Source organism: Vanessa cardui, chromosome 12 (genome assembly GCF_905220365.1).
Source record: "Vanessa cardui chromosome 12, ilVanCard2.1, whole genome shotgun sequence".
NCBI lineage: Eukaryota > Metazoa > Arthropoda > Insecta > Lepidoptera > Nymphalidae > Vanessa > Vanessa cardui.
In genome coordinates, this window is record NC_061134.1 from 9333675 (window position 1) to 9359375 (window position 25701).

Genomic DNA, 25701 nt, shown 5'->3' on the forward strand with positions numbered 1-25701 from the left:
GACTGCTAAAAGATATTAAAACGTTAGTCAAGTAATGAAAGGGAAAAGTAAACAAAAATCAACACAACACAATGCGCAATCAATAACAACAACCGACAAGTAATTATTATTGTGTAAAAAATAGATTTTACAAATCCGATTTCGTACTAGAAGTGCTTCTTAATGCCGTCTTAGTGTGTTTAATACTTTAGAATGTTGAGTTGATTTACATGCGTATTACGACTACTTTCACATGTTACTGTTTATCATCGCGGTATTTATTATTAGTTGTTGCTCCCGGCTTTGCTCACGTTTTAGGGGGTTCTCATGTGTCAGGCAAAAAAGGTAGCCTCTTACCTACCTGGGAGTTCAAGTTAGCTTCTTACCAAATTTTGTCAAATTCGATTCATCGGTTTGGCAGTTAAAGAGCGACAAAGATACAGACATACATAGTTACTTTCACATTTATAATATTATAGTAGATAACTAGCTATATCAAACGTTTTTTTTTTTATTTAATAAATTTGTATTACAACCTTGTCATAATAAAAAGTATTGCCCCAACAAGAGTTACCTAGAATTGTGAATGTAAAACATCGAAGTTAGCTCTTGGAAGATTTTATGATAAAAATAAACCAATAAATAAATAAGAAATAAAAAAAAACTAATGGTGGTCCAGTGATTAAAACGTGTGTATTTTAACCTACGATATACGGCACTCAACAAATGTTCTTAATTTGTGTTTTGTAATTCATCTTGCTCAATGGCGAAGGAAAATATCGTTAGAAAACATGCATTTGTCTAATTTCCTTGCAATTCTGCCTTAGCCCAGCTATCGGACATTAAGAGACTGTTAATATGAAAACCCTAGAGTATTGTTGCTATATTAAATACTTTACATTTTTTTTTATCCTGTGACTGAAAAAAATCATTCAAAATAAAATTTATTCAAATAGGCTTTTACAAGCACTTTTGAATCGTCATTTTACAATTAAGTGACGCTACCACTGGCTACTGAAGAAACTACTGGCTGAGTTTAGTACAGCCTAGTAAATAGAACTTATAGCACATTGTACATATCGTTTGTTAACAGTTTTTCTTTAAAAAATAATACCCGGACACCGAATCACTTAAGGAGGTTACCAAAATGCATTGTATCATATATCGATATTAATGCATCTTTAGTAATTATAGATATATACATATCATTATCTCGTGACTGTGATAATACTGGCTCAATTAAAATGCAATTTGGTAGTAGAATAACTTCTCATTGTGGTTGTGTTTGTCTCAGATCGATCAACACGAACTTTATTTCTACCTTTCATTATACATAATTTCACGAGATAATGAATGTTTCCTCAATATATAATGACTAATATAATTAAAGATTAAAAAAAAGTAAAGTGACAGTTCGTAAATTTCCCACTGCTGGGATAAGGCCTCCTCTTCCATTAAGGAGAGGGTGTCAATCAATCCAATGAGGGTTGGTGGAATGCACATGTGGCTGAATTTCGATGAAATTAGACTCATGCAGGTTTCCTCACGATGTTTTCCTTCATTACCGCGCTCGAGATGAATTATAAACACAAATTAAGCACATATGTATATATATAGTGGTGTTTGCCTGGGTTTGAACCTGCAATCATCGGTTAAGATGCACGCGTTCTAACCACTGAGCCATCTCAGCTCTATTCAAGATTTTTTAAGGCTATTCATGACGATAGCTAATCAAATAACCAATACGAAAGTACGATAAAAATTCAATATACTCGTGGAAGTTTAGTTCACATGAACGATTTAAGTAACGAAATAAGCGAGACCGCGTCGAAGTCGACTGAACCCGAGATAATCCAGTCTGCGAAATTGACCTCGAACTTCGAATCATTTTTCGATATAAAACAAAATACTTAAATTGAAATTGATAAATTAATATTTATTTCTTTTTCGTTATAAATAAAACTAGTCGACTTTGCCTTTACACCTACAGCGGCTTCGCACGGTCGCAATGTTGATACTAAACATACTACCGAATGTTTTACAGTGTTCACTATTATTCAGCCATTCTCCACTATATTGTGCATATACATGCACAATATAGTGGAGAATGGATGAATATAACACTATATTGTGCATATACATGCACAATATAGTGTTATACAATGACATCATATGGTATTATACAATACATATAAAACTTCCTCTTGAATCAATGTATCTATTAAAAAGAACCCTTCAAATTTCGTTGTGTCATTTTAAACATCTAAGCATACATAGAGACAGTATATCTGTAAATTTGTAAGCGAGTTTGTTTTATACGATGTAATGATAGTTGAGGTGTTAATGTCAATATGCATGGTTGGTTCTCAAGGGAGATTTGGCAACTTTGTAGTAAATATAGTGCAGGTGAGTGCATAAACACTGAGTGCACTCTATTCCTTTTTATGGCTAATCGACACGACCAGAGAGCTTAGCCACAAGGTCAACTTGGAAGTTTCTGATTATTACAGAAAAAAAATGACTACAGAACACAATATTTTTATTAGTCGTTTTAATTATTTAATTTTGGAATCAGGACCTCGGCAAGCCATAGAAGGAAACAACAGGTTCTACCACCACGCTGTTCCTATGAGGGTTGGTGGATTCACATGTGGCAGAAATTCTTTGAAATTAGACAGGCAGGTGTACTCGCGATGTTTTTCTTCGAGCACGAAATGATTTATAATCACAAATTAAGCATATGAAAGTTCTGTAGTGTATACTTGGGTTTGAAACTGTAGTCATCATTTAAGATATACGCGTTCTAACCAGTGGGTGAGTAATCGACTAGAAGTGAAGAATAATCTTTTTTATTCAAATGATGGTTTTTGAAAAGTTTAGTCCTTTTAAAAATAAATTCATTTACGATATGAAAACGATATCATCTTGGAATGAGTCTATAGCGGCATAGAAGAGCGTCATGCCGTTTGTCGTCACGGTATAAGAGTCCTTCTAAACAACCACAATCCGGAAAATTTGAAAAGCCTATTGGCGTAAGATACCTACTATTCCTTACATAATATGTTAGGCGACCAAGGGTTTGTTTACTCGATTTGAGGGACCTCGTAATCTTTAGCCTTTGTAAAATAGCCGTTAGACAAACGAAGCAGTCTTATTTCATATGAGTATTATAAAATTAATTAACAACTTAAAATATGAGATATCGTTGAGAAACATCTATTATGTTTCTTCAGGTCCCTCAAATCGAGTAAACAAACCCTTGGTCACCTAACATATTATGTAAGGAATAGTAGGTATCTTTCTAAATGAAAAAAAAAAGGGAGTAGCGTTATTAGAAGCTAATATTATAACGAAATAAATAATAAAATTACTTATATTATTATTACATTGTGTTTTTCAAGTATTACCTTTAAAGAAATCATAACTTAGCATAGAAAAATATTCCGTACACAGAAACAATATAACGTATGTAAAACAATCATGCATATTAACCATTCCCTTTATGAATAAAACTTATTTCTTTCAATGCTTTATAAAACATTTTATTATAATTATCAACTTGTTTGAACAGATAATGTATCGAAACTACGAAAACAAATGAAATCAGTGAATGATCATATTTACGTGTAAAATGATTATCTTTGATGGCGTATTATATACATACTAGTTACCAGACTCGGCTTCGGTTGGACATAATTAGGGTCTACGTTAAACATTTATATCATAGCTAGTAGTCGACCTCACCTTCGCGCGCGTCTTAGAGTATTTTATATATATTGGGGGATAAAATAAGGAATCATAGTAGCTCCAATCTTTAATTTCAGTTCAATCAGTCGTCAAACAAAATCTATTTTATCTCCTTAGGGGTGAAATTTATCAAAATCCTTTCTCAGCAGATGCATAGGTCATAACATCTAACTGCGTGCCAAGATTCAGCCCGATCCGTCCAGTGGTTTGGGCTGTGCGTTGATAGATCACTATCTAACTTTGAGTTATATATACGTAGATAGGCATCTCTCTTGGTCGATTTTTCTAACAATATTATTTACAATTATATGTTTGCCATTTTACAAAAAAATTTTAATGAATTCTTCATCTAAACTATCATTGAATCACTTGGAAAAATAATAAATAAAACATTCGTTTCGTAGTTTTTGAGTTTATCGCGTGCACACGTGGCGGGATGACTTAATTTCATAATATGATGTAGTAATTTTATTATCATGATTAACTTGTTTAAACATTTAATATATCGACACTATGAAATTATTGAAAATTGCCATATAATATGATTAACTTTGATGCCGAATTTATACAAATTTATTTATGCTTGTATAGTTGCGTTTTAAAATAATAAGGAACTCTGGAAAACTATCTGATTCTAACTGTTAATAACTGTTGAGATTATTGGCACTGTAAGGAATCTTGGAACCTTGGGAACTAAGATATATCCCTGAGGGCTATAGTAATACTGGTTGACGCATCCTTCAAGCTAAAATAAACCAAAATAAAATAAAAGGTAAACTTATTTCTCTGATGGGTTTTTTGCGAGGCATTGTGCGTTGCTTACCACGACAAGTGCGTTATATTATTTACAATTCTCTTATCAAACCTCACATAGACTATCTAATACAAATATGGGGAACAGCTGCCCAAAACTAATTTAGAAAGTCTACAAATAACTCAGAATAAATTAATAAAACTGTTATTTCATTATAACTATTTAACACCAACGCAAAAAATCTATAAGGAAACCCAAATCATGAGCATCCACCAATCATATATATATTTTAATTGCGTACTAATACGAAAAATATTAAACAGCGAAATACACACTCAAATAAAATTTACTAAAAAACACGAAGAGCAAAAAATGACATTACGATCAGCAAATGACATTAGCTTATTTAAGCCGCGTACTGAATACGGTAAAAAGTGCATTATGTATGAAGGTGCTAAATTGTATAACTCTCTACCCAAAAATATAAAAGACGCAAAAACGATGGCTAATTTTAAAAAAATACTTAAATCCTACATTACTAGTAATCATAACATTCTAAGTTAAATTATTTAATAAATAAAAATATATGTCCAAAATTATATTTAGGAACCTCAAACTAATATAGATATTTACAGAAAGTATGTTAATAAATTACTGTACAATATATTACATATCAAATATTTTTTAACATTATATAAAACTTAACTTAGGTATGTTAACACTTCCAGTTGCAACAGTTCTATGTTTCTATGCATCGAGTGTACCGTACGAATTGTCGAAGTACCCAAAAAAATTTTTATAATTGTATTATTGTTTTAAGTGAATGTAAATTCTTTAAATAAAGTTCTTAAACCCGAATACTAAATGTTGCAGTGCAATATTTTCGGATGAATAAGGGTATATATCCATCTTAGTAGATACCCTCTTTTAAAGCGCCGAACCTTCCTGATTGACGTTGTATGGAAGAATATATTAATATGTCGAAATGTTCTCGTTGGTTCAGTATCTTATAAGGCTTATAGAACTTATAGTGTTATGTTGGAGATGAGTCAATAAAAGTTATTATTATTAAAGTTATATATAGTTATCACCGTTCTCAGATACGTTCCGGAGATAAGCGAGTGTTGTGTGTTTGTTTCCCATGCCTCAAATGACGTAGGCTAGAATGACAGAGGACCAAACTCTATCTGGTCTCTTTCCATTGAACGAAATACAGTCAGGAAATTTATTTCAATACGATAATATAATTGTACATGTGTAAACATTTCCGTTGTTTTGTTTGCGGAGAAAATAAAATTGTACGGACAATTTTAAGTAATAATAGTATTAATATGACTATATACAACTACTATTGACCAATGACAGCTCAGATGATAGTCATTTTTTTTAATTGTTGTTAATTTGAAATGGAACGCGTTCGAAGAGTTTAAAATGTAGTCATAATGTGTCAGATTTGTTTTAAATCCTACTTTTACGTACGTTTTTACAACAGGATCCCAGAAAACGTTAAAAATATTCAATTATAAAATTCAAAATAATAATTAAATTGTTTGCGTACTAAAGGATATTACAACACAGGACTTTGGGAATGAGATGATCACCTCCAGGTTTTTTCAAATAACAAAAAAATGTTTTTTGTTGTACATGTAGCATGAATGAAATTAAAAAAAAGTTTCTCCCCCCCTGATTTTTCTCAGGTCCGAGGTGTTAAAGTCCGGACCGATGGTAGATTTTTGACTATCAATAAGCAAGTGTAAACACTTCTATTTTAACAATTATCTGTCAATAGATATAACTATATCTACAGATACACTGGATAACTCGGTTCAAAGCTCTACAGATAATACAGATCTAAATTTCTTTATAATATCAAACCGAAGCCCGTTGTACAAAGCAACCGTTCTCAAATGCTAATAAACGAACAAAGGTTTGACTTAACAAAGGTGTGCTCAAGTTGTAATCATCCTTACTCCACTATTGAATAAGATTTTACAATTTTTATCTGCAGTAGATTCACTTACGTTAAAATTAAAATTATCTTAAATTGTACGTATTATCCTAATGATAGTAATAATAAACTGTTAAACATTTCACAATGCTGCAACAACAACTATAGATTTCTCACTGCTGGGCTAAGGCCTTTTCTTCTTTTGAGGACAAGGTTCGGAACAAATTTCACCACGCTATTCCAATACACATGTAGCAGAATTTTTACGAAATTAGACACATGCAGGTTTCTTCACGAATTTTTCTTTCACCGCCGGGCACGAGATTAATTACAAACACTAATTAAACACATGAATATTTAGTAATGCTTGCCTAGGTTTGAACCCACAATCGTCGGTTAAGATGCACGCGTTCTATCCACTGGGCCATCTTAACTCGTAATGGTACAAATTGGTTCTATTTTGTACATAGTTTAACTTTTTGTTGTCATGTTAATTCACTACAGTGATTATGAAAGTTTCCTACAACATTCCTTGACTTTTTTGTTAAAATTCGCTCTAATCTTCAGCGACGAATTACACCAAGCATAAGCAAGTTCACAAGACAAATCAACAAATCATTTTTTATATTATTAAGTTTGGTTTTCAGACTCAGGTGAAATACATAACTCAGTAGTTTGGTAAATCTCTTCGGATGTGAATCAAATATACTTTGTTCAAGTAGATTCAACAAGTAAATTTCTCATGATTGAATTAAAATTAAATTTACACTAATTTTAATTTGAAATGTGAATACCATCTACGAGAATTATGAAAAATAAGAATTATTTAATTAATACATAATATATAGTTTGAGTCGCGTAATAAAATCATATACTCTTAGGATTCATAGAACAATTATTGAAATTATAAACAAAACCTGAACCGAATTTGATAAGTAGCCTATGTCCTCATGACATAGGCTACTTTTTTTGCCAACATAACAACCGACGCCGTAAAACGCGAGCAATGCCGCGGGCTACAATTAGTTATATATAAAACCTTGTATGTATGTAAAAAGTTGTTGTTTATAAGAACCTATGAGTTTTTAAATGGAATACTTTACCCGAGCAAGGAAGTGGCGAAGTCACAAAGTTTTTATAACAAGTTCATCGTTACTTCTCGTGCTTAAATAATATTTTTAAGCAAAAAAATACACGCTATTCTTTGTATTATTAACGCTGTTCCCGGGATGTGTTCTATTTTGAAACAAAATAACCAACTGTTTCTAAATAAAAGCAGTAGTCAGTTTTCCGTGTTGCCAGTGCATTTTTTTCTTTTATTACTTAAAAAAGTATTTTATGCTTTACTATGCTAAAGATTGTGTTCGTATTTATTTATTCAATTACGGGTTTATGTATAATGTCTTTGACGATATGCGATTATCAGATATTTTTAAAAACATTAAAGGACCACTACGAAGAATTATACACTTCTTGTTACAAGGGCCATCTCATAATAATTTAATGAAATGAAGGTAACCATGAAAGTATTACTTTAAGTATTATAAGGCACTACGTGTAACTTTATGGCTTTTTTGGGGCAACTCTCGAACAAAGAACTATATAAAGAATATGTGAAAAAGCTTAATAAAATCAGAATAATTATTTAATTTAATTTATCAATAAAACTTACCTAGAACTAGAATCAATATATTTATCATTTTCATTGTGTAAGTAGCGAAGTGGCTTAGTGGATAACATTATAAGCCAAAGGTCATTGAGCCTTACATAAGATGAAGTCTTTGCTCTGATTTGGAATATTAGTTTGGTGCAGCTTAACTTTTTTTATTCATTTTTATTTACAGCCTCAGCCTTGCCTTTGCCTTATAATCACAGATGTAAAATTATTTAAACTTCAGTCACTATAAAATATATTATCACAATTCATATATGCGTATATTTAAATATTAATAATACAGTCAAAGTTTGAAAGCTGAAAGCGTATAAGCTTGAAAATTGAGGATTAGCTTACCACATCAATTTACCACTTAGCATATAATAATTTCACATTCAGGGCTATACATAAATTAATGTTCACAAATCCGAAAAACGTCATTTGTTTCGACTCTTTTACGGAGTGAATAAAAATTATAAATTCCCAGCCACGATTAAACCGTTTGTTTGATGTTTATTCATCGCTCTACATAAAGCGTGTCGTTGAATAGAGATCAGGCGTGTGACGTGGATCGCTCTATTCATGTCAGTGGAGCTGTTTTGTAGATTTTAGTTGATAGTCCTAATGATGACTTAAAATTCTCTTTAATTATCTATGTGCGTGACGTTTTATATTAACGTCATAGTTTGAGAATATAATGACTCGTGCTTTTTAATAAAATTTTGGCTTTCAAAGGCAAGCCTTTCAAACTCAAACTCAAAATACTTTAAATATAAATAAATAAATATTGGACAACATCACATACATTACTCTGATCCTGATATGACAATGTAAGTAGCTAAAGCACTTGTTATGGAAAATCACAAGTAACGACGTTACCACTAACATCCAGACCCAAAACAACATAGAAAACTTTTTCTTCATCGACTCGGTTGGGAATCGAACCCAAGACCTCAATCAACCTGACCTAAAAAGAACCGGCGAAAGAAACTCAACGGGTTTTTATCAATTTTGTATATTTTTATAAATCAATCGATTATCCCAGTATAAAATTCAGTTGTAAATGAGATATTGTGGATGAATATTTCAGCGAAATGTTACTAACTACGGCTAAAGCTGCTAACCTAATTTTTCATTTCATTTTCTATTCAAGTAAATAAGTGAACCCTTTTCTTTGCCGCTTATATTAATGCCTTTCTTAATTTTCCTTCCGTTATTTTTTTGGATTAACAATAAACGTAATGTATTTTATTTTATAAATTATGGAGAAAATCATTACATTGAGTAATCATTGTAACAATTACTATAATTTATGTACGGCGTAGATTATAATATTCATTATATGGAGTTATTAGATGGCTATCTTATATAAAACAGCATTTTCTCCTAAAATAATAGTTCATAGTCAAACAGTCTTCAGTTATAATTAAAAGTTTATATTCTGGATATTTTCATAATAATCTCGTTAAACTATTTGTTAGATATAAAGGAGACGTTATATTCCACAGGCTTACTTACAAAAAGTCTTTACATAAAGCACTGCTTTATTAAATTTCAGTCGAGTAAAAGGGGGGAAGATCTTTGTATGAACATTAAACTGCCAAAACTTTTGTCCATTCATTGACAATTAGTCAGTCAGTCTTGATGTGGTAAGTGAAAATAAATATTCGCCCAATAATCTATACGGGCAAACTGTAATGTATCATCATCATCTATACTCATAAAATAATCTATTCTCACTGACTAATTAGTAAGTTCATCATCGCCGAGGCTAAACTGTTAAAGTCGGAGTCATGAAATTGTGTAAGTCGGATCGTTTTGTTTCGAATCGAGATACCAAACTTACTAAATTTAGTCCATCTTGTTGGACTAAAGATTAAAACTCATTAGACTAAGACTTTCTGTATATTATACCATAAGAAAAGTTGAAAGTCGAGATGGCCCAGTGGTTAGACCGTGTGCATCTTAACCGATGATTGCGGGTTCTAACCCAGGCAAGCACCGCTGTTTCATGTGCTTAACTTGTCTTTATAATTCATCTCGTATTCAGCGGTGAAGGAAAACATCGTGAGGAAACCTGCATGTGTCAAATTTCATACAAATTCTGCCACATGTGTATTCCACCAATTGGAACAGCGTGGTGGAAAATGTTCCAAACCTTCTCCTCAAAGGGAGAGGAGGCCTTTAGCCCAGCAGTGGGAAATTACAGGCTGTTGTTGTATACCATAAGAGGTGATACACACCAATGTTGTACACAAAGAGGTCTTGAATTATCGTAATACTGTAAATGTATCTGTAAATATACTCCACTTTCACGCCAGCAAAGCCGCGGGAAACCGCTAGTATAACATACAATAGGCATCGTAATTTTTTATGACTTTATTTCAATATCTCGTTACATTCTTATATCTTTCCATAAAAGTTTGGAATTTACTCCTACAGAATAGCTCTATTAAATTAGCTTTCCGAGGCTTATATCTCTGAGCCTCTTATTAATTAAAACAAGCACGTGCCAGAGGTTGTCTGTGGTCACGTGTCATAGTTTTGTCTCAATTTAAGGTACTTACTACTCATTATGAAAACTTAGGGTAAACTATGACAAAGGTCAAACAAACTTCACTTGTTTTAGGATAAGTATATGTAAGATTACATAGACTTATTTATATAGAATATTTTTATCTTTTTCAAATTTATATTTTAATAAGATGTAATATAACTAAAGCTCTCAGGACGCAAACATATTATATGCATGATTAATTAAGATAAATTATTTTGTTCTAGACTAAAACAACATAGACCTCTACGATCACTTCATACTGTAAATAGGCTAAAGATTCAATTAGTCGTACAGATAACTGTTAAGAACACTATTAAGAATTGTAGGTAATTAAAATGATATCTTCAAATATATTATTTGAAGTTGATACATCCAATAATAATATGGGATCATAGTGTTGACATTTTATGATCTAGGCCGCTACTGTAATTGGACTACTTATTTATTTAAAATATAAAAATATAACAACGGATTCATTAAAATTCTAAGTTCCTTGCTTTTGATTACATTTCTATACTATGTTTTCAGTTTAATATTATTACTATTGACAACAACGGTCATAGATATATTCAATTATGGATGAGGTTGAGCTGCAAATCATGATGATAATATATGTTAATCTTTGTTGTCCTAGAAGCGGCATGGCATGAGCGGCCGCGTGGGCGCGACATGCGGCGAGCGCCGCTCGCGCTGCCCGCCGCCGTCGCTCTTGCGCTATCCTTACTTCTGCGCTTCGTGGATGCTGGTTTGTAATTACTGCTCATTCAAATTAAGAACTAAACTAAAGAAAAACTAATCAATCTATCAAACAGTCATGTCACGGTTATACGATAAAAAGCCTCACTTAAAGAATGACGTATTGTCAGTTGAGGTCTGTGGTCGTTTGAACACAAATATTTACCAGCTATCAGGTTGTAAATAAAAGTGAGTCTAATGAAGTCCCACAGAGCGAAGCTATCTTAAAAAACGATGTCCAGTTTTTACGATATATTAGCCTAGCATATAACGATTTATCTTTGTATGACATAAGAAATTTGATATTCGAAAAGGAGACTAATTATTGTGTAGCGTTACGAAATTTTACAACCACTAACAAAGAAGTATTTGTATTCCAAGCATACATATGGCAGAAAAGAATAGCGACTGCGTGGCATACTAGAGAATCATGATGTTGCTTACATCAGTCGGTCTTGTCCCCAAGGCATTTCAATAGTTTTACGTCAAATAAACAATAGGAAAAACCATATTCATCTTTTATTCAACTTAACCTTTTGATGACGAATATGATCAAATATTTTAATTGAATTTAAAAAGCACTATCATACAAACTATTATACCAAAATGATTCACATTCTTTTGTTTAATCTGATTTAATAATAAGTAATAAAAAAATAATTCCGGTAGTTTTGGATTTAACCGGGTTATAACAACATTTGACAGACTTCCCATTATACTTCCAAATGAGGAGTAAAACTAAAATTAATTCACCTTCAACACAAAATAAATTACCATATATATTTCCAAGTACATGTTATTGTGTTAACGTACTAAAAAACACACAAAAGTAGGACGAATTCTATGATTTTATTGCGAACAATTTTATAAAATATCAATTTCTATGTTGCTATTCTGAGAATTCAGGACACTAAAAGAACTGGAATACTAGGTTAGGTCGCGTTATTTCTATCAAAGGATAAAAAGCCATTACATTAAGATCTTGATATTCTATTAATAAACTCGCTGCAAACATACAATTGATTGTATATATTTATATAAAAAACATTATTTTATAAATCACATGTCCTAGAGTGGTTTAAACGTGTGCATCTTAACCGATGATTGCGGGTTCAAACCCAGGCAAGCATCACTGAATATTCATGTGCTTAATTTGTGTTTATAATTCATCTCGTGCTCGGTGGTGAAGGAAAACATCGTGAAAACTGCATCTGTCTAATTTCGAAATTGTGCCTCATGTGTATCCAGCAACCCGCAATGGAGTAGCGTGGTCGAATATGCTCCAAGCTTTCTCACCTCGTAATGTTATATAGATATGACTCTTGGTGGCCCAGTAGACATAAATCTTAACTGAAGATTATTGATCGCCGTGCTATTTTATTAAAGGTTTATTTGCGTTTGATTCAAATGCCCTCAATAACGTTTCCGATGATAGTTACGATATTGCATCCCAAATAAGCATCATTTAGCTTCATATGATAAGACAATAACAATTATATATCTATTACAAAGAAAACTTCTAAGTTGACTTTTCATTAAAACAAATTATGATTATGTAATTACATTGAAAGAAACAAGTAATTACTAAGCATCTAGTTGGTTCTTTTCGTTAGAAAACATGTCAGTAGCATTACATTTAATTCAACGATATAAACTGGCAGATGTCTATTAAACTACAAAGAAGAGCTTACTTGATTAAAATAAAAACAAAAACAAATAGATTTTTTTAAATGATTTTATTGTTGAAAAAAAGATATTTCCTTTGTTGCAATATGAATGGATACGAGTACTATTTAAAATGATTGAGAACCAATTAAAATCGAACACAATACCTTTGTGGAAGAACTTTTCATTATACCAAAAGCAGTGGTATGAATTTCGTTAATTTGAATTTCGATCAAAGTGAATTCAGAATAAATTGTAAATGAAAGCCGAAACTTTATACATCATTTGCGTTTTTGTTATAATCTTTGATTACAGATATTAAAATTAAAATGTTTTAAACGTTGGATCATATGGAATATAATTCCATTTAAGGAATCCAAGTGTCAATCTTTTTTATAACTGATAGTTTACAAACAGATTGACCGGTATTGGATATCTGTAATCCTCAAAACTGGACTATCAACTATCTATACAAAGAATAAAATTAGAGTATCTGTTTGTATTATTAATATAACCGCTTTCTACAAAATGTCGTCACATATAGTAAAGTAAAGTAACAGCCTGTACATTTCCCATTGCTGAGATAAGGCTTCCTCTTCCATTAAGGAGAGGGCTTGGAATATATTCCACCACGCTGTTCCAATGTGGGTTGGTGGAATGCACATGTAGCAGAATTTCGATGAAATTAGATACATGCAGGTTTCCTCACGATGTTTTCCTTCACCGCCGAGCACGAGATGAATTTTAAACACAAATTAAGCACATATATATAGTGGTGCTTGCCTGGGTTTGAACCCGCAATCATCGGTTAAGATGCACGCGTTCTAATCACTGGGCCATCTCAGCTCTTAACATATACCAAAAGATATTTTTTTCAATTTTTAGCTGCCACTCTGTCCGTCTATTTATTCCAGCAACTTTTTCGAACAGCTGTACCGATTTTGACGGGATCCTCATTGGGAGTAACTACAATAAACTTAATAGACTCTTTTTGTGAATTCAAATGCGCACGAAGTCGTGGACACAGCTAGTTATTCATAAAACATTTTTAAAAAATCACTCTTACCATCCATGATATTTATCTTTTCACTACAAGACACTAGGAACTCCTTATTTAGTTTAATTGGTGCAAATTTTGAAACAGTATAATGCGTAATATTTTTCTTATAAAAATACTTACCTTTGATTCATCTTTTAAATCTCTTCTACGATTTCATATATAATGTAATATTTTTACAGGTTCAATGGGCCCGGGTGTGCCCGAAAATATAACGGTTACATTTTTGAACCCTACCACGGTACGCGTCTCCTGGTCAACGACGGCGGACCTCGTGGAAAAGTATGACGTCACGTACAAGCCTTCAGACGCGAGGTAAGATGATTTTGCTACTGCTTAGAATTTAGTTGTAACTCTTTATTCTTTGCTTCTGTAACGAATTTTCTATTGTCTTTATTACTTCTGTGATATATAGCCATGTTTCCGTATCAGATAGACTCAATGAGAAAACATTGCAATTTTCCTTACAATATCAATTCATTTCACAACAGTCCAATTCTCTATATATACAACAAACATAAAAAGATAAATAAATATAAAAATAGTGTGAAAATTATTACAATTATTAAAAACGGGATATATAGCACGTTTTTTTTATTCAAAGCTCGATATTATTTCGACTTTATCTAGGAATTTCTTGTTCACGAGAGAGGAAAAAGAAGTGCTAAAATGTTTCTGTAAAATAAATACTAGATTGTATTTTTTTTAAAAGATCGTTAGATAAGTAACAATCAGACTTTAAAGCGTTTCAATGAAGTCGAACATATAATACACCATTATTATTTCGAGGAATCAAGACGATCTTTTCTTGAAACCACGTGACCTACTCGAAGAGATCACGATTGCTCTTAGATGTGGATACTGAAAGACGTATTAACCATTCTTAACATCGTCAGTACTTAAGCTGTATTATCCCCAAGAAAGCTTCGCGAGTATTGTGAAATGTTTAACGACGACTTCAACGTACACGCAAAAGGTCGTATCTTATTTCACACGACAAAGTTAATACAATTCAATATATAATTGATATTTTTTATTTTATAGAGTAAGAATTAAATATTATAAAGAGGTTATATAATATGTTTGTTTAAATTAAGAGGGAACTAATGATCCAATTATAAAGAAAATATCTCATATTAATGGTAGAAAGCTAAACATTAAATTATATTTACAGTATATCCTTTTCGTTGTTAAGTATATTGCACCCGTGAAAAACTGGGGCGGATTGTATACAAGCATCTGATTATTTCTTCTGATATTCCCTTACGATTGCGGGTTCAAATTCAGGCAAACACCACAGAATATTCTTGTGCTAAAATGGGTTTATATTTCACCTCGCTCTCGGCGGTGAAGGAAAACAACTTGATCAAACCTGCAAGTGTCAAGTTTTATAGAAATTCTGCCACGTGTGTATTGTACCCACCCGCATTGGAACAGCGTGGTTCAATATTAATTATAAACACTAATCGATGAATTATAAACACAAATTAAGCACATAAAAAGTGGTGCTTGCTTGGGCTTTAAACCGAAATCATCGGTTAAGATTCACGCGTTCTAACCATTGGGCCATCTCGGCTGAAGTCATTGGCGATGTAATTAATGATTAATATTACTTGCACCGCCGTTCTATTGGCGATTGTGACCACTTACCATCATATAGCCCATTTGCACGTCCGCCTACCTCTATCATAAAAATAAAATATTATAAGGTTAGAGGTTGCGTCATACAGCCATGTCTAGAAAATTGTTCGTTTCACGAAAATATTATATTATGTCATTAAAGTAATAACAGGTTTTTTATTTATATATCTGATTTTATATTTCCCGGTATTTTGTATGTAATGGTATTTAGTCAAACATATGAATCATAAATTACTTAACCGTAATAAGCTAAATGACACTAAAATTCGTATATTTTGGGATCAAACACCTGCACAAATAAAATACTTTAAAAATTTGAAAAATGAACTCACACAGCGACAACAAAATGGCGAAACAAATTTAATTATAAAATATATAAATGGAGTACCTAAGATAACTAAAACGACTTTAAAAAACTGAATATAGATCCGATACCAACTGATTTATCTACGTCAAATGAACCCATCACACATCAAATTACTTACAACTATAGCAACGTTATAATGACGAAGAATTCTTTGAAATTTTTCTATGCAAATATGAGAAGTTTACTAAAAAAAGGTAAAATATACAGTACACTTAATACTTTTAACCGAAACTTGGATAAAATCAGAGAAAGATGCATGTACTCTTAAAATTCCGAATTACACACATTTTTATAACCTAAGGACTGATAGCATAGGTGGAGGAGTATCAATTTATATACACAACGATCTAACGCACTCAATTACAGAAGAAAAATATATCGATGGAAACAACTATTTGTGGATTTATCTTAGTAAATATGCCTTACACATTGGACTTGTATATAAACCTCCAGCAACGAATACAGAAAATTTTTTGCAAACTTATTCCGAGCAATTAGAAAATAGAAAGAGATCGATTGTATTTGGTGATTTCAACATAAATTTATTGAACAATGATAAATTCTCAAAAAAATATAATAATATTTTACAACAAACTGGATATGAAATTTTAAATAAAATAGATGTTAACTACTGCACTAGAGAAACAGAAACTACAAAAACAATTATTGATCATGTATGTACAAATGTTAAAAAGGATTTCCATTTGGCCATAATAGACTCTCCACTATCAGACCACAAGCAGATTTATTGCGAGTTAAAAATATATAAAAAGGAACCAAAGAAGAAATATAGCTATGAAGCGATTAATTACAATTTACTGTACAGAGATATGTGTGTAACAAATTTTTCAAATGCGGAACATGATTTTAGCGTGTTAGAAAACTATATTAAAACTCAAATTGATAACCATAAAACAATTAAATATAAAATACAAAACTTGCCCCAAGAAGACTGGATAAATAAAAATATTATTGAAGAAATCAGCAAACGTAATCAGTTATGGAGAGACTTGAAACATGATCGCAATAACACTGATTTAAATAATGATTTTATTTGGACAAGGAATCATGTTGGAACTCTAATAAAAAATACTAAAGATAGATATTATTTTACTGCTTTTATGAAAACTTACAACAAACCAAGGCGAATGTGGAATTTAATTCATAACTTAGCTACCAATAAGAATAAATGTAGTGTTGTTCCCCCAAAACTCATAATAGATGGTAAAACTATTGATGAACTCCAGGACATATGTGAGTCTTTTAATATATACTTTTCTTCTATCGGTCCAATCTTGGCAAATAACATACCACAGAAATATCACAAAATAACATCATTCATAACACATACACAACAACACCCTTACAGTTTAAATGAATTTAAGTTATCTTCAAAAATTGAAATCCAAACAATAATTAATAATTTAAATGTTAATTCAAGCTCAGGTATAGACAATATTACAACCAAATCATTAAAATGCATTAACAATTTAGTGTGTGAAGATTTAAGTCATTGTATTAATAAATGTATTAAGGAAGGCGTATTTCCAGATTCTCTAAAAATAGCAAAAGTTAGCCCTATTCATAAATCAGGTGGTAAAACTGATCCTGGAAACTACCGTCCAATATCTGTCCTACCAGCTTTATCGAAGGTTTTTGAAAAAATTATACATGTACGTTTAAATAACTATCTTAAAAATATAGATTTTTTATACAAACAACAATATGGTTTCCGAAAAAATTCTAACACACTATCTGCAACAACAGATTTAGTTAATAAAATAAAAAATAATATTGATCAAAAGAAATTAGTTTTAGGTGTATTTATAGATTTAAAGAAAGCGTTTGATACTGTGTCCCATAACATTTTGATAAATAAGTTAACAAATATTGGTGTTCATGGGTCAGCTTTAAAATTACTTACATCATACCTTACAAACAGACAACAAATAGTTAAGATTAAAAACATTAAAAGTACACCAAAAATGATTACCTGTGGAATACCTCAGGGATCTATTTTAGGGCCTCTGTTATTTTTAATATATATAAATGATATCAGTCATCTGGATTTATCCGGTGAAGTATCGCTCTATGCAGATGACACGTGTTTATTTTACTTTGAAGATTCTATTGAAATTTTATTAGCAAAAGCACAGAATGATTTAGATAAATTACATGAATGGTTTCAATATAATTTACTAACTATAAATATTGAAAAGACTTCTTTCATGCTTTTTCATGCAAAAAATAAAAAAATTCCAAAATTTAACCCAATAATGATAAATAATCAGACTATTAAACAATCAAATGAAAAAAAGTATCTTGGCCTAATCCTAGACCCTAAGCTAACATGGCAGGCACATTTAGACTACTTGCAAGGAAAAATAAATTCACTCACTGGGGCAATACGTAGATCGTCGCGATGTATACCACACAAAATCCGTATTATAATATATAATTCACTTGTAAAGTCATTATTAGAATATCTTGTTGAGATTTGGGGTAGTGCATATAAAACTAATATAAAGGATCTACAGATCTCGCAAAATAAATTACTAAAGTCATTATTCCATCTTGATTACCACATGTCAACCAAAGAATTATATAAACGTACTAATGTATTATCAATTAACCAGTTATACAAATTTAAAACATGCATATTAATTAGAAAAATACTAACAAAAACAATACACACACAAATAACGTTTAGAACTAAAACCTACAAACATTACACTAGAAATAAACACAAACTTGAATTACCCAAGACCAGGACGAAATATGGAATTAAATCTCTACAGTTTGAGGGAGCAAAACTATACAATAGCTTACCTAGTGAAATTTTCAATGAAAAATCCTTTACGATCTTTAAGAAAAAATTATTATCTTATTGTAAAAATACTTAGATTAATTACTCTTGAATTGTATAAGTCGTTACTACTGTACTAAATTGTCAGTTAAATTATTATGTAAAATATCTCATTTAAGTGAACATTGTATGTTCTTTATGAGAAAATAAATTCTTAAACCACAAATTTATATGTAAATCAATAATAACAACTTTTTTATCGCTTATAGGTTCGGCTTTGTGCATGCCGTCTGTTTTCACGATCAATATTTCGTATTTACATGGATCAGTTTTGAAGGATCCTCGTAGACGTAACAACAATAACAGCTTGTCAATTTTCCACTGGTAGGCCTCATCTTCCTTTGAGAAGGAGGTTTGAAACATATTCCACCACGCTGTTCTAATGCGGGTTGGTGCGTAAAGGACGTCTAAAATATCTTGATATATGTTGGGAGTCCACTACCACCAAATAGCTCGTTTGCTTGTCTGCCTTTCTCAAATCAAATCATATTATACTTTATTCAAGTGGGCTTGCTCATCATTTACAATTGTCATTTTGCAAGCCTAAATTTAATTCTTCAATTCTGAATGTTATTTTTGATTGATTTCGACCAAAGAGGCCAATCTCAATCTGAAGTGAGTGCGCAAACACAGGTGCCCTCTCTATTCCCTAACACTCATTACGTGAGTGAGCCAGGGTAATTGCAGACTCAAGGGTCATTACATCTTAGCAAGATTGGTCGTGAATTAACGTTATGTAAAGAAGGGTAAATATTTATTACAGCGCTAATGTCTCAGCAGTAGTGGTTTCTTACCATCGGTGGCTCATTATACCAATAACTATACAATGCCTACCAATACGTCATAAAAAATATTATATCACTAGCTGACCCGGCAAACTTCGTACTGCCATAAATGCATAAATTGTCCAAATGTGATGTGAATAGAAACCATTGCAGGCAGCGAAACTGGTGATATGAACTGTAACAATAAACAATTGATACTTACATTAAAAACGACACTGTCAATAATCTTTTCTATATTTTCAATGAAACGGGATCATGGAGGTTGCGTGATAAATTGCCATGGTGCTATGATTAAGTCCTTACTACATAAAATTTGCAAAACCATTAAGTATAAGCTGGCTATACCATAAGTTTTAATTTGAAACTCATTTACAATACCAATCAATATAATTTCACTGAATACAACACAAATAAAATATAGGTGGTCACGTTTTATAATGGTGTATACAGTCATAGGGGGTGGAAATTCAGTCATTGGAAAACACTGATACGTCTCAAACTGTTCTGTAATTACGATAACTTATTCTTTCGTTTATCAAATATACATTCTTCGGTCTCCACTCTAGAACTCGTTCTCCCCAACGGTTATCGGTTCTACGACAAATATGGCCAGCTCACTGCCACTTCAACTTACTCATCCGGTGGGTTATGTCGATGACTTTGATTTTTTGACGGATCACCTCATTTCTTATGCGATCCCTCAGAGTAACGCCGAGCATAAGCCTTTCCATAGCAAGCTGAACGACTTTAAGCTGGTGGACCAGCCTTGTCGTGAGTGTCCACGTTTCGGCTCGTATGTCATGGCGGGTAGGAAGCACTGGTTGAAGACTTTCGTCTTAAGACACTGTGGGATCGACAATGTAAAGATTCTACGGAACTCCCCAAACACTGCCCAACCCAACTGAATTCTTCTATTCACCTCGTCCTCAAGGTTGTTTCCAACTAATCGCAAAGTCTGCCCGAGGTAGACATACATATCTTTGAACAACTTCGAGGACGGTTCATTGAATATGATCTTGGTTTTATCCAAGTTTATCCGTAGGCCGATACGCATAGAAGAATCAGCTAGCTCGTTCAGCATTTGTTGTAGGTCCTGCAGCGTTTCTGCCACGATGACGATGTCGTCTGCGAATCTCAAGTGAGAGATGTATTCGCCACTGATATTGATGCCACGTCCTTTCCAGTTCAACGTCTTGAACATATGCTCCATTGCATTAGTGAACAATTTGGGGGAAATAACGTCCCCTTGTCTCACTCCTCGATGCAATGGTATGGGATTTGTTTCCTGATTCTGTACTCGAACGGATGGTCGCAGCTTCGTAGAGACATCTCATCACTTGGATGTGTCACTAATCAACTTGGCAACGTTGCAGGAACTCCAGAACAGCCCAGATTTTAACCGAGTCAAAGGCCTACTCATAGACCATGAGTGCATGACACAGGGGCCAATTATACTCATGGAACTTCTGTATAATCTACCATACTGTATGGATGTGGTCTATGGTGCCGTATCCGGTCCGAAACCCGGCCTGTTCCGGGGGTTGGATTTCGTCGAATCTTCGGGCAAGACGGTTCGTGATCACTCTTATAAACAGCTTATAGACGTGGCTCAGTAGGGATATGGGACGATAGATCTTCAGCAGGGTTTTTGTAATGTATAGTGGATAAAATATTGTTTTGGATAATCTGTTTAATTTCTCTGTTAAAAGTTGATTAGTTATAGATTGCGCTTTTTAACCTTTTGCGTTTACTTACCCCACGGATGTCTGCACACTTACCCACAATGTGGGTCAACTGTCCGCATTCCGACTTATTATCAAAATGTTAATTTTTTTGTTACGGGATATTTTTTTGAACGGGATGTTTTATCTTTTTATGAAAAAGAATACTTATTCGGGTTTAAATTGAATAACCGAATAAGTATTCTTTTCGAAACTATTTAACTAACAACTGAAGTTTGTTAAAATTAAGGTTATTTTTGTACCTCCTAAACATGTACTTATGAAGATATAACTATTCTTTCAATTTGATTTCTGCATAACGGGGACAACATCAAATGTTTGACAAAGTAGGGATAACCCATGTTACAAAAGCATGATTATGGCGTTGATAATGACATCAATACCGAACATTGATACTTGATGTATATGAAGCTCTAAACATCGATGTAAATCGATAACATCGGTGTTTTTTTGCGACTGGAAGAAATTATTAAAATGGAGAAATAGATATAACGAACTCATATGTAGCTCACCGCATTGACCATGTATCATATTTTTAACGACAACGTGAAATAACTCTGGATCAAGAGTTTCATCGGGAATTTCAGCTGATATAACGTTATCGATTTTATCCGGAATAATTTTATGTACCAGCCAAATTAATACATGTGCATGTGGCAGTCCCCTTTTTTGCCATTCAATGGAGTAAATATGGCAACGCACCTCTCCAAATATACATTATTTTTATAAGTGCTTTCAATTTTTGCCGAAAAACACGTGCTGCAATGTCGTGACGGTCAGTTGTCGACTGTTCTTCAAATAAATTGTTTTTAATATCATCCCACTGCGGATTACATGTAAATGTAATGAATAGATCCGATCAACCATTTTTCGTACATAAGAAATTACGTCTTGTGCATATTCGCTCATATGCCGTGGGCAACCAATAAACGAAGATGGCAATATAGTCAATCGCCCGATGTCATTTGCATTAGCATCATTTGCTATCGCATCTTGCAATTGAATATATTCTTCGGATCTTAATTTTGCTTGGTTGAAACGAAAAAAATTAAAACGTTCAGTTTCTATTGTAGCATACGTATCAACGATGTACTGATGATATACATAGTTTACCACATCTCAAGATATAATTTTGTGCTAGTGGACGAACCATCGATATGAATAAAAATTCATGGCAGTAACTTTATTCTGTATATTTAGACATGAAAATAAATGCAAACACTGTACTTTTAAATAATAAATTGAAATAAAACGTATTACCTATTGAAACTGGTGGATGAGTATACTCATTTTTTTATTAATACTTACTTTTAATGTAACAGCACAATTCCTCGTCTGAAAAATCTTCATTAACAAAATGACCCGCCATTTATTGAATTCATTTGTTACAAAAAATGTGATAAATGAAGAACCACTCGACCGATTTTCAGCAAACTTCACATAAACCATCTACTAAATAGTCCAAACAATCTCTGAAAATTTAGTTTGGATATTTGAGCCCGTTCTTGAGTTATAAAGTGACATCGAAAAATGCCTTATTTTTGTAGAAATAGATTCGAAAAATAAACTTAACGATGTTTTAAATAATGCAAAATCAATTTTAAAACATCAATGTTTTATTATCTAACATCGATAATCATAGAAAATCAATGGTAATTCTCTAATAAATCTATTTCTAAGGAAAATCAAAGATTTTTTTTTATTATATTCCTAGAATTTTTATCATACTTTCTCACCTTCTAAACCTTCCCTGGACTTCCACCAATAATTCAAGACCAAAATTAGCCAAATCGGTCCAGCCGTTCTGGAGTTTTAGCGAGACTAACGAACAGCAACTTATTTTTATATATATAGATAACAAAACCTGAACGCAATGTGTGAAGTAGATAGACTAGTAATGCCATCTAGTGATCATTTTAAGAAAACAAAACTAACTTAATGTAGATATATAAATTAAAGTTAATATTTTAAAGAGAAGAAAGATTATTAGTTTAAATATAATATGAATATATACACATGAATAATTGAGAAGCACTTTCTTTTTCGAAGTCTGCTGTGATCAAAGGAGTACTCATTCAATTAGTGATAATGAAAGTCGCTCTGCGAATAATCTTTCGTAGCAGCGATATGTTTTAAAAAATAAATAAACATATTGACATTAATGATATTTTAATATTAAATAGAATATATATTTTCTTTCATTGAAATATCAAAGTTTATGAAATATACAACATAGTATATTTATTGGCCTGGAACCCTAAACCCACATTGGAACAGCGTGGTGGAATATTTTTTTTATGATATAGTTTGGCGGACGAACATATGGGCCACCTAATGATAAGTGGTCACCATCACCCATAGACAATGACGCTGTAAGAAATATTACAATTCCTTACATCGTCAATGTGCCACCAAACTTGGGAACTAAGATGTCATGTCCCTTGCCTGTAGTTACACTGGCTCACTCACCCTTCAAACCGGAACACAACAATACTGAGTACTGTTATTTGGCGGTAGAATAACTGATGAGTGGGTGGTACCTACCCAGACGGGCTTGCTCAAAGCCCTACGACCGAGTAAGGAGGCCTTAGTACAGCAGTGGGCAATTTGCAGGCTGTTGTATTGGTTGCCTGGTATTTAATTTTGCTTTATATTTTGGCAGAGCTTCACCTAATAGTAGACAGAATTCTTTTTTTTTTTATAATCTATCATTTCAGTTGAGCCTACTTACTGACGCATGCAATTTTTTGAACCGAATGCAATCTAAATAGCTTGACATACGTACAGCAAACAAGACGTGATTCTGTCGCAGGTGCTTGGATGAATAGCCTCGAGCGACAAACCGAGTTTGTAGCATCATAGAATTTGAATAAATGCTGCATTTCTGCAACGTAAAGCGTAACTTTAATGGAATCGCTTAGGAAATAGCGTGGAATAGTTCTTTAGACCTATGAATTTGAAAGTATTACAATTTTTATACAATTATTAAACTAATTTTCTTATAGAAATGTTAAGAATTAACTCGGTGGCTTTCGTTGTGCTTATATAAATAAAACAAATTCAAATAAGGTAAAAAGTTTTACTCGCATTATGTTTTATAACATGCTAGTGACTCGCCCCGGCTTGGCACGGGTGCAGTATTGATACTAAATATAAGACAGAATTTGTTTATTTACGACATCACACTACAAACTTCTTGTAGTGTTTCTTTACTATATTGTCCATGTATTATATAGAAAAACCCCTCTCGCGATTCACTCTATCTATTAAAGAAAAACCACATCCAAATCCGTTGCGTAGTTTTAAATATTTAAGCATACAAAGGGCTATAGGGACGGAGAAAGAGACTTTGTTTTTTACTATGATTAATAAAATGATAAATTAAACGAACGGAATCACACATTTCTTTTCAAAATTAATAGATAGTAATTTGTTACGAGAGCAACCATAGCCTTCATTACAGTGTTATGACATTTGTTTCAATACCATAATTCAAATCACTTTATTATTGCATACTATTAATATAACGGATATAGAATTTACTTCTGTAATTAATATTATTTTATATGGCATAGCATTTAATACTGGCATGTAAAACTATTTATTATTTTAAATATGATTGAGCTGTCATTATAAAACATTTGGATGATGGCGTGGTATTCTAAAAAAAGATGTAGACATTGAAGCATCATTGTAAAACGATAATATTATTTTGGCCATCTCGAACTACTGAAATTACAAATTAGTATTCTGCAATAATTAATTTTAACATAAGGCGATGAAATTAAATGATTATGAAATTTGTATTCCTTTTCTTAAGTGTCACGGTCAAACACTTATGAATAATATTATTACTCTCAAAATTACTTAACCTTTTTTTATTAGGCACTTTATATGGCTCAGGTGGAAAAAGGTGAAAAATACTATCGACTACGATGGCGATTTGCATAAAAAGAGGACCAGAAAATTCTACATCTGGGTCGAATTAGGCATTCAATATTTAAATCCGAACATAGTCAACTGATAAATATTCAAATTTATAGTCGATAGAGCGAAATTGGTACAGTAATTTCATTATATTTCATGCTTAATAAACAGCCATAGTAACTAGATTGTTTTATGTCTCACTAGCAACCCGCCTCGGTTTTATATAGGTACTTTATATTAAAAGGTTATCTCAAATTAAAGTAGATTATTTTGTTAT

At 32.2% G+C, this 25701-nt stretch overlaps 1 protein-coding gene across 3 annotated transcripts in view; it reads left to right on the top strand.

Annotated features, from left to right (window-relative positions):
- The window catches only part of LOC124534123, a 183625-nt gene that overhangs the window by 98900 nt on the left and 59024 nt on the right, over positions 1 to 25701 (top strand). For all 3 annotated transcript variants that reach the window (XM_047109815.1, XM_047109817.1, XM_047109816.1), the window contains exons 2-3: positions 11274 to 11384; positions 14279 to 14411. In XM_047109815.1, coding sequence (XP_046965771.1) covers positions 11309 to 11384; positions 14279 to 14411 — 209 coding nt within the window. In that variant the 5' untranslated portion in view covers positions 11274 to 11308. The remainder of the gene's footprint in view (positions 1 to 11273; positions 11385 to 14278; positions 14412 to 25701) is intronic.